This window comes from Microcaecilia unicolor, chromosome 10, assembly GCF_901765095.1.
Source record: "Microcaecilia unicolor chromosome 10, aMicUni1.1, whole genome shotgun sequence".
Classification (NCBI taxonomy): Eukaryota; Metazoa; Chordata; class Amphibia; order Gymnophiona; family Siphonopidae; genus Microcaecilia; species Microcaecilia unicolor.
Window position 1 is genome coordinate 146,522,571 of NC_044040.1, and position 11,172 is coordinate 146,533,742.

Genomic DNA, 11,172 nt, shown 5'->3' on the forward strand with positions numbered 1-11,172 from the left:
TCAGACAAATGGTCCATCTAGTCCAGTATCCTGTTTCCAACAGTGGCCAATCCAGGTCACAAATATCTGGTAGAAACCCAATTAGTAGCAACATTCCATGCTACCAATCCCGGAGTAAGTAGTGGCTTCCCCATGTCCATCTCAATAATAGATTATGGACTTTTCCTCCAGGAAGTTGTCCAAACCTTTTTAAACCAAAATACACTAACCGCTGTTACCACATCCTCTGGCCATGAGTTCCAGAGCTCAACTATTCTTTGAGTGAAAAAAAAATTTCCTCCTGTTTGTTTTAAAAGTATTTTCATGCAGACGGCTGGATTCCAAGATGGCTGCACGCTAACGCGACTTGCTGCTGCATTACCGTACCTATGCCTAAGCGACGAGGAAGGGCAGCTACCCGAGTTCCCCAGACCCCTTCCCAGATACCTGGACCGATGCAACAGAGGACTGGTGAAGATTCCAGGACCATTTCGAGGCAGGGTGCTGGCGTTGTTGAGGAGCTTTCGGCGTCCCTAGAATTGGAAACAACATTGAGTCCCGAGGAGAGAGCTCCACCCCTGCAACCAATGGTGGCAAGTTCCCCGCTTCCTAGAGCGTCGGCGTCTGCCTGAAGTGGTGATTTAGCGTCGGCGCTGGGGACTCAGATTCAGCTTATTGCAGCGGGAGAAAGGAGGTTATTACCTCCAGGTGAACCTCGCCAGCCTACAGAATTTGCGGGAGAACTACAAGCGATTGGTGAGAAGAAGACTAAGCAAGAATCTATATTTCCTTCTGAATTCATTATCAAGCCTAAGGAGGTAACATTAGATTCATTGTGGGATCTTATGTCCCGATTGGGACAAATGTTTCTTGCCTCTACAACTAAACATACTTTGTTAATAAATGAGATGGAGCAAAAGATCGAAAAGCAAAAAATTGAGGTTGAAAAAATGACTCCTAGATTGGATACAATTGAACAAACCGTAAAGAAATTAGAAAATACACCAATTTTCACTTTTGAAAGATGTTTCCAGCTTAAGAATTAAGTTTGAGAATTTAGAAAATTATACTAGGAATCAAACTTTGCATTTCATTAACTTTTCTTATATTCCAATGATAAAACCTGGGGACATGTTAAAGAGATAGCTACTGGAGAACTTATGTGTACCAGAAGCTAATTTACCACCTTTTTCAAAGATCTTTTACCTTCCTCAAAAATCGGTAGAACAAAATGTACAACAGAGTTTGGACATTTCAGCCTTTCTTGAGACATCGGACACACAACAGGCCACACCAGTGACTTTGGTTGCGACTGCGGCCCTAATTCCTGATAAATAATGGCTCTTCCAGAAGTTTTTTAAACACAGGGAGAAGCCATTCCTTGGTTTGTGAATTTCCTTGTTTCCAGATTTCTCAAGAGAGACACAAAAGAAAAGGAAACAATTTCTCATAATGAAATCAGCTGTAATTCAAGCAGGAGGTACTTTTTTTTTTAGGTACCCCTGCAAGTGTATTATCAGATTTGCTAATGTTAAGTATACCTTTACTGATCCATCTCAGCTCTCCAAACTAATCGCTTCTAAGACAACAACTGGATCAACATAATCCTTCGCGAATAGCTATTTTCCTTTTTTTTTCTTTTATTATCTATTTAGACTCCTCTATTTTTGATCTTGGAATCCTAACTGAGGACTTGAGTGAATTCTGTAATATCTGATGATATAACTTATGATTTTGTGAAATTATAGTATTTGATCACTTTCTTTCACAATTTTATACTTGAAAAAAATTGTAAACTATAAAAATAAAAAAAAGAAAAATAAAGTATTTTCATGCAAATTCATTGTGTCCCCTGGTCTTTGTACTTTTTGAAAGAGTGAAAAATCAATTCACTTTTACCCATTCTACACCACTCAGGATTAGACCTCAGTCATATCCCTCTCTGCCATCTCTTTTCCAAGCTGAAGAACTCTAACTTCTTTAGCCTTTCCTTATATGGGAGGAGTTCCAGACCCTTTATCATTTTGGTTGCTCTTCTTTGAGCCATTTCTAATTCCGCTATATCTTTTTTGAGATATGGTGACCAGAATTGAAAGCAATACTCAAGATGAGGTCACACCATGGAGCGGTACAGAGGCATTATAATATTCTTAGTCTTATTTTTCATCCTTTCCTAATAATTCTTAGCATCCATTTTTACTTTTTTTGGCTACCACCACTCACTAGGCAGAACATTGACACCTAGATCTTTTTCTTGAGTGCTGACTCCTAGGGTGGACCCTAGCCTCAGGTAAATATGATTCGGATTATTCCCAATGCATATCACTTTGCATTTGCCCACATTAAGTTTCATCTGCCATTTGGATGCCCAGCCTTCTAGTTTCCTAAGGTATTCGTGCAATTTTTCACAATTCGCATGTGTTTTGACAACTTTGAATAGTTTTGTGTCATCTGCAAATTTAATCACCTCACTCGTTGTTCCGATTTCCAGATCATTTATAAATATGTTAAATAGCACTGGTCCTAGTATAGATCCCTGCGGCACTCCACTATTCACCCTCCTCCATTGAGAAAAATGGCCATTTAACCCTACCCTCTGTTTTCTGTCCAATAACCAATTCCTAATCCACAGAAGGACATTGCCTCCTATCCCATGGCTTTTTAATTTTCTCAGGAGGAACTTTGTCAAAAGCTTTCTGAAAATCTAGATACACTACATCAATTGGATCACCTTTATCCACATGTTTATTCACGCATTCAAAAAAAATGAAGCAAATTGGTGAGGCAAGCCTTTTATTGGCTGAACCCACACTGATTCTGTCCTATTAAACCATGTTTGCCTATGTGTTCCATAATTTTATTCTTTATAATAGTTTCCACTATTTTGCCTGGCACTGAAGTCAGGCTTACCGGTCAGTAATTTCCTGGATCATCTGTTGATCCCTTTTTAAAAATCGGCGTCACATTGGCCACCCTCCCATCTTCATGTACTATAAAAAATGTTAATGACAAGTTACAGATCACTAACAGCAGATCAGTAATTTCATGTTTGAGTTCTTTCAGTACCCTGAGGTGTATACCATCTGGTCTAGGTGATTTATCACTCTTTAACATGTTGATTTGGCTCAGTACGTCTTCCAGATTTCTTTCAGGTCCTCCACATCATCCCCCTTGAAAACCACTTCCTGTGCAAGCTGCTTCCATAAAGACCGAAACAATTAATTCCTTAAATCTCTCAACTATGGCCTTATCCTCCCTGACTGCTCCTTCATGATCTAATGGTCCCACGGATTCCCTCACAGGCGTTTCTGCTTCTGATGTACCTGAAAAAGTGTTACTATAAGTTTTTGTCTCCACAGCAAGTTTTTCTTCATATTCTCTTTTAGCTTTCTTTATCAATTCTTTGCATGTAGCTTGATTGTGCTTACGTTGCTTATTATTTTCTTCACTTGGATCCGTTTTCCATTCTTTGAAGAATATTATTTTCACTCTAATAGCCTCTTTCTCTTCACTTTTTAACCATGCTGGCTGTCTTTTGCTCTTCTTTCCACCTTTTTTAATAAGAAGAATACATGTCGTCTGGGCTTCCACAGTGGGTATTTTTAAACAACGTCCACTCCTAATTTAAAGTCCTAACCTTTGCGGACAATCCTATTAGCTTTTTTTTTTAAACCATTTTCCTCATTTTGTCATAGTCGCCCTTTTGAAAATTAAATGCTGCTACAGTAGATTTCTTTAGTGACTTCACTCCAGATATCAGCTCAAAGTTGATCATGTTATGTTCACTGTTTCTCAGTGGATCCAACAACGTTACCTCTCGTACCATGCCCTGCATTCCACTAAGGACTAGATCTAAAATAACTCATTTTGTTGGTTCTTGGGCCAGTTTCTCCAAGAAGCAGTCGTTTATTACATGTAACATCTGTCCAGTCAATATTGAGATAATTAAAATCACCCATTATTATAATGTTGCCCAATTAGTCAGCTTTCCTAATTTATGTAAACATTTCTTCATCTGTGTGTTCATTCTGTTCTGGCAGATGGCAGTACAGCCCTCCCAATATACTCCTTCCCTTCAGTCATGGAATTTCTATCCACAAGGATTCTACGTTGTAACTGTTTCATGTAGAATATTTATTTTGTTTGACTCAATTATTTTTTTTGTTTGACTCCCTGAGCCTATACGCCAGGCCCCCTCCCTGCCCATCTTCAAATCTTTACTCAAAGCCCACCTCTTCAATGTCACCTTCGGCACCTAACCACCATACTTCTATTCAGGAAATCTAGACTGCTCCAACTTGACATTTCGCCCATTAGATTGTAAGCTCTTTTGAGCAGGGACTGTCCTTTTTTGTTAAACTGTACAGCACTGCGTAACCCTAGTAGTGCTCTAGAAATGTTAAGTAGTAGTAGTAGTCAATTACCTCTTTAACATATAGAACAACTCCCCCTCATTGATCCACTCTATCATTGTGATGTAATTTGTACACTGATAACACAGTGTCCCATTGATTGTCCTCCTTCTACCAGGTCTCTGAAATGTCTATTATATCTACCTCTTCATTTAGTGCTATATACTCCCCCATCTTATTTTTTAGGCTTCTAGCATTTGTATACAGACACTTCAAATTGTGTTTTTTCCTTGCATTTATAAGCTACTTTGAAGATGACAGGGATAATTTGCATCTTTTCCTCTGCTCTCCCATTAAACATTCCTAGCTTTCTTTCACCAATATTGAAACATCTTTATTGGGATTCCCTAAAGATCCTGTTTCAATAGGATCCTGAACCATCCACTCCTGGTCAACTGTTGACTCCCCCCACCCACATTTTAGTTTAAAAGCTGCTCCAGCTCCTTTTTAACTGTTAGCGCCAGCAGCCTGGTTCCAGCCAGGATAAGGTGGAGTCCATCTGTTTGGAACAGCCCCCCCCCTTTCCAGGAATGTTCTCCAGTTCCTGGGTCCTGCATGTGGAACAGGGAGCATTTCTGAAAATGCTACCCTGGAGGATCTGGATTTAGCTTCCTAAATATGAGCCTAAATTTAGCTTCCAGAACCTCTCTCCAATATTTTTTTGGTACCCACATATACCAAGACAGCCAGCTCCTCCCCAGCACTATCTAAAGTCCTGTCTTGGTGATCCGTGCGGAAACTATAATCCGCACCAACCAAAGAGATGACAAAAGTGCAAGAGGTCACAAACCTACATAATACTACTTAAAAGGTCACCTCACTGCCATAACAAAGCTACCCCCATCACCCCCCAGACCACCCTTTGGAACTACAGAACTGGTGAATGCCAGATCAGGTGCTAAGAAATCCTCAGTGACCCATGATGTCACCAATGAACAGCATCTTGACATCTTATGAATAAGAAGCCAGGCTAGATGAAAGCAGGGATATACCACTGGCTGAACTATCCCCAACAGGGTTCAACATCCAACATCAACTAAGACTAGAAAGACAGGGTGGAGGGGTAGCAGGCCTGATTCAAGATACAATCAAACTGTCCAGAATCACCAACAAAATTAAAAGTCTCTGCCAGGATTTACAGGCAATCCCACCCAGTCTCCTATCTGCTAACCGGGAGCACACAAACTTGTCTCCTCCAGACATAGACATGTGGGACTTTTTTAACCCAACAACAGAGGAGGGCCTTGACACAATCCTCAGAGACCTTTGTCCAAATACCTGCTCCCTCGACCCCTGCCCATCAAAGATAGTGGAGCAGACAAGCAGGGGCCTCATAAAATGAGTCACTAAAATTGTGAACTCTTTTTCTAATGAGCAACTACCAACAGCACTAAACAGGGCAGTGGTGCGTGCATCCTTCGCTAAAGAACAACAACCTTGACATGGACAAATTTGATAATTACCGGCCAGAATCTATCATCCCATTTCTAGGAAAACTTATAGAACAGTCTGCGTTCAACTCAGTGATTGACTAGAAGAGAGAAACTGGCTAGATCTATGTCAATCTGGATTCAGACCTGGTTATGGAACAGAAATGGTCCTTGTATCCCTACTAGATGATCTTCACAAAAAACCGAGACCGGGGATTTGCCTTGGTGCTAGTACTGCTAGATTTCTCAGCAGCTTTTGACACTGTGGATCACAATATCATGCTAGTACAACTGGAAGAAACAGGTATCAATGGAACAATATTTGCTTGGTTCAGAATCTATCTATCAGAAAGGCAACAGTCCATACTGTTCAGCAGCACCTTTTTGCCATCTTGGGCACTGACCTTTGGGGTACCACAAGGATCGATACTGTCACCTCTTCTGTTCAATATCTGCCTCAAGCCACTAGCCGAACTGATTCAGTTGATGGACACTCAGTTCAACATCTACGCAGATAATGTGCAGCTACTTGTACCCATTAAACCTGAGTTTCTCACAGCCCCGAAAAAACTGACTACCTGTCTAACATCAATTCAAGAATGGGCTAAAAATATAAACTTTGCCTGAACCCAAGTAAAACTTAACTTCTATGGGTCCCTAACACAAATGGCATATATCTAACATCAAAATCTCTTTCAGGAAATATGAACCCCCCCCCCTCAAATCACAAGTCAGGAACCTTGGAATACAACTTGATTCAACACTTACTCTGATCTCCCAAATCCAAGCAACCTTCAAAAATTGCTTCTATCATTTGTGACAATTACATTGCCTCTTTCCTTGCATTAAGATGGCAAATCTTGTCCCAGTTTTGAATGCCATGATTTCACATCAAGACTGGATAACTGTAATGCACTATACACTGGTCTGACTACAAAGTGTCTTTGCTAGCTCAAATTGATTTAGAATGCTGCAGGAAGACAAATAGAAAGTTGTAAGCTTCGTGACCACATCACACCATTTTTGCAAAACCTTCACTGGCTACCAGTAGAATACAGCTAAATTTTAAACCCTCTGTCTGATCTTCAAGGCCCTTATAGGAAATGGCCCAGAGTGCTTGAAGAACAGGATCTCCCTCTACACACCTGCAAGGTCACTAATGTCCTCCCAAGAAGTATCCCTAACCACATGCTCTCCAAAGGGCATCACAAGATGTGATACCCACCAGCAAGCCTTCTCTGGAGTAACCCCACACTCTAGAATGCACTCCTTGAAACGCTTTGCTTAACGTTGCCTCCACTATATGCAAATCTCTCTCATGAATATTAATCGTGGAAATCCTGAAAATCTGACTGGCTGGGGTGTCTCCAGGACCAGGTTTGGGGACCACTGCCTATGTTGATTCTTTCTGTACAGTGCTTTGAATTAATTATTTCAAGAAGGCAATAAATAAATCTTCCAAAAATGCATGCAAATTATATGCAAATCTATGCAGAAGTGACAGAGTTTCAAAGACTTTGACATGGAAACTTCTAGCTCTTGGAGGATTTACTTCTCACCACTGCAGGAAAATGGGGACTGTGGTTGAGGCTAAAAAGTCAATTAGGAGATTGATGCCCAGCTGTAAGAAGACAGGATAATGGTAGCCTTAAAGGCAAAATAACAAATAATTTCTGTAATAAACTAGTTCAGATAAATCCCTAATTTTCCATAGCCTCGAAAATAAGTGCCATTAGTCACACACAGTCCATGTTAAAAGTTAGGGCTAAATTCTAGGAATTACTAATGTCTAATTTACCCATTAGACAGGAGGTTCTTAAACTGTGGGTCATGCAAAATGGGGTGACAAAATCCTCATTTGAGGTCACAATCACAGTGGCATTATTAGTCCATGCAGGCTGAAAGATTACTATACCTTGGCCTATGCAGGCTCAGTAGGAGGCAGGGCTTGCAGTGGCAATATCGAATGACCGTACAAGTCAGCATTGCATGGAAGAAAGAGGTAGGGCTGAGTCACAGGACAGATTTCTGCTGTAAAATGGATTGCAAGTGAAAAGAGTTCAGTAAGCACTGCATTAAACCACACATCCTTTTTAGTTATGGTCCCCAGATGTTAACATCTGGGGATTATAACTAACAAGGATGTGTGGCTCTTATCTGGTTCTGGGTTCCTTTCGTTGTTCCACTTCTCAGGGGCGGTGGAGTTTGTAGTGCAATAATAAAACACAGGTGTGATTCAGAAAAAGGTATTTTATATAGAAACTAGCCGTTGAGCCCGTTAAAATGGGCTAGTATGGGGTTTTGGCAAGGCCCCCCCCCCCCCCGAGGTTGCCGCTACCGGTCCCCGGGAGTCACTGCCACCACCCCTGCACCCGGCCCGGGCCCTCTCTTCGGTATTGAACTTACATCGGCGAAACGCAGGCAGCACGATCAGCTCAGCTGAGCTCCCATCGGCCTTCCTTCTCTGCCTGTGTCCTGCCCTCATGTGACGTAACGTCGGCGAGGGCAGGACACAGGCAGGGAAGAAAGGGCGGCGGGAGCTCAGCTGATCTGTGTGCTGCGTTTTGCCGATGTAAGTTCAATACCGAAGAGAGTGCTCAGGCCGGGTGGAGGGGGGCGGCGGCGGTGACCTTGGGGGGGAGCGGTAGCAGCGACCTCGGGGGGGAGTGGTAGCGGTAGCAACGTCAGTGGCGTCGCGCAGTTTCCCTCTCTGTCCCGCCCCCGTCATCACGTATTGACGCGGGGGTGGGACAGAGAGGGAAGTCTCTACTGCGCATTTGCGAGTGAGTACGGTCACTCGCCATTTATATGTTTGACAGGCTTACAGAGCAGAAAGGAATTGCAGCACTGCTTCTATGTGTCTTAGGGTCTGCCTGTCCTTCTGATTCTGTGCATGTCTGTTAGTGAATGAATGTATGTCCTTCTGTCAAGGCTGAGGAGGGGGATGTGTGTGTGTGATCTGTGTCTGAATGTGTGGATATCTGAAGGTGTGGGGTATGACTGAGTGTATGTCCTATGTGTGAATATCTGTATGCCCTTTATATCTCTTTACTCTCTCTTTTTCCAGTATATTCATGTGTTATAATTTAGTTTGTTTGATCTGATGTCTCCTGATTACCACAGAGGTGTGGATTTCTTTGGAGATCCAGTACTTGGAGTCAGGTAGTCTGGATTATTTTGTTGTTCTTGAGCACTGGTTCTGGTCTGTACTCCTTTGTTGCTCTGAAGCACAGGTGTTAAAAAAACATGCAAAACTAAGCCCCAAAAGCAGGAGACATCCTGTCTACCTACACTGACATCACCAGGGTTCAGACCAGGGAGGGAGGTCAGGGCTTCTTGCATTTTCTCCCAGAGGCCTTTGGCTCACACTCAGAGTAGGCCCTGAGGCCTCAGTTAGGCTAACTTTCAGGTTAGGCCCTAAACAGCCCAAGGTAATGCTGACAATCCTCTCTCTTGAATCTCAGTATATTTCAAGGATAAGCATCAAAGCTACAGAAAATCACTTCATAGTCAACAGGGATGTAGTTTGAAAAGGGTTAAAATTCTCACTACAAATGTGTCAGCATAAATAATGATCACTGTTTCACAACTCTACTACCTGATGATTAATTTATGCTCCTATTTTCTGTAGGAGACTTTGATAAAATGCGGAGGGATCAGGATGAGCAGAAGATTGAGGTGTTACAGTTTCTGACGCACCCTCACTATAACCCTGACAACTTTGACAATGACATTGCCCTGATCTACCTAAAGAGTGATGTGGTATTCAATGAATTTGCCATCCCCATCTGCCTTCCCAACCCCAATCTAGGGCGCCTCCTGTCACAGGAAGGAGAAATTGGGATGGTGAGTGGATGGGGAGACACCCGCTTTCAAGGTCCCTCCAGTCGCTTCCTTCTGAAAGTGAAGCTACCCATGGTGAATCAGGAGACCTGCATGAAATCCACTGAGAAGATCATCACTGACAACATGTTCTGTGCTGGCTACAAAGCTGAGGCCCGAGATGCTTGCAGCGGCGACAGTGGTGGGCCATTTGCCATATCTTATCACAACACTTGGTACCTGACAGGTGTAGTTAGCTGGGGTGATGGCTGTGCTGCCGAAGGAAAATATGGTGTCTATACACGGGTATCGAACTATATGCCATGGATACAGATGACCATTGAAGAGCGAACTGGAACACAGGATGCAGCACCCAACCTAAAATAGTGTATTTCTGTGAAGTCAGGGATGCCAGAAAACTGTCCATGCACCTGAACTGAGCCATCTCCTTCCACAAGAAGCTGACTTGAAGTGGTAATTTTATGCAAGGTTAGAAATCTGGAATATTTTTGAACTTGCTTTCTTACCCCCCATTGCAATTGAAATGGAAGATAGAAGCTGCTACCAGCTCCATTCTGGTGCTCTATTGGAAAGTTACTGCTGCATGATATTACATTTTCTAGCATATTGGTATCAACTATGGATTCTCCAATATTTGGGAATTACTACTGAAAGCATTTTTTCCCTAACTCTAATTTGCCCTCTCCTCTTTCCAAAACAAGAAACCAGTGGAATGATAAAAGAAGACTCCGGTTACATGCACATGTACTGTCAGGAAAGTCTTGAACACCAGTCTCAATCATCTTTTTATCATTTCTGCATCCCACGATTGGTGGTGAGGGAATTCTAGCTCTTGATGGAAGGGGCTTTCTCCATTGCTGTTCTCCATGCAGTTTTGTGAGGTCTTGCGCTATGACTATCATTGGGCTTGCACTTGTACTGAACTTCCCACCCATTTTCAACTTTCATAGTGAAAGCACAGTAAGTTGCTGAGCTCCCCAGCCACACTGTGGTCTCCTGCTGATGGCAATATGAAATTTTCATCAGTTCTCTGTGTTAAAATAACCTGTTTAAACAAACTAGATGACACGCCAGCAGAAATGTGACATTCACAATAAAACTTGCATTCCCACTTTTCATTATGTTCTGTTCTCTTCTTGTTCCATGGAGGGCTGCCAACTCAGCCCTGGAAAAAGAAGAGCCTGTTAATGTCTTCATCTGTTCTTTTTTTACCTCTCCCCACAAGCCTCTACTCCATCCACCTGCATCTCAGCAACCTCCTTCTGCACTTCCACATCCAAATCAGAATGCAGGACAGATCCTAGATAAAAGGCATACCAAATGTAGGCCTATTGGTATGGGGGCTCTTTGATTCCAAGGCAAAGTCCAACGAACCCCTGCTAAACACTGGCATTCTGTACTGGAGGTAAGAGATCTCTATTTCAAGGCCCAAGGTATATGACTAATGAGTTCAAGGAGACACTTCAGACCCAGTAGAAAATAAAAGACTTTACTGGGATAAGTGTATC

The 11,172-nt window shown here is 42.3% G+C and overlaps 1 protein-coding gene across 1 annotated transcript in view; it reads left to right on the forward strand.

Annotated features, from left to right (window-relative positions):
- The window catches only part of PROC (protein C, inactivator of coagulation factors Va and VIIIa), a 196,981-nt gene extending 186,199 nt beyond the window's left edge, over window positions 1–10,782 (forward strand). The window contains exon 17 of the mRNA XM_030215644.1: window positions 9,453–10,782. Within this exon, the coding sequence (XP_030071504.1) occupies window positions 9,453–10,030 (578 nt within the window). The 3' untranslated portion in view covers window positions 10,031–10,782. The remainder of the gene's footprint in view (window positions 1–9,452) is intronic.
- The last annotated feature ends 390 nt before the right edge of the window (window positions 10,783–11,172 follow it).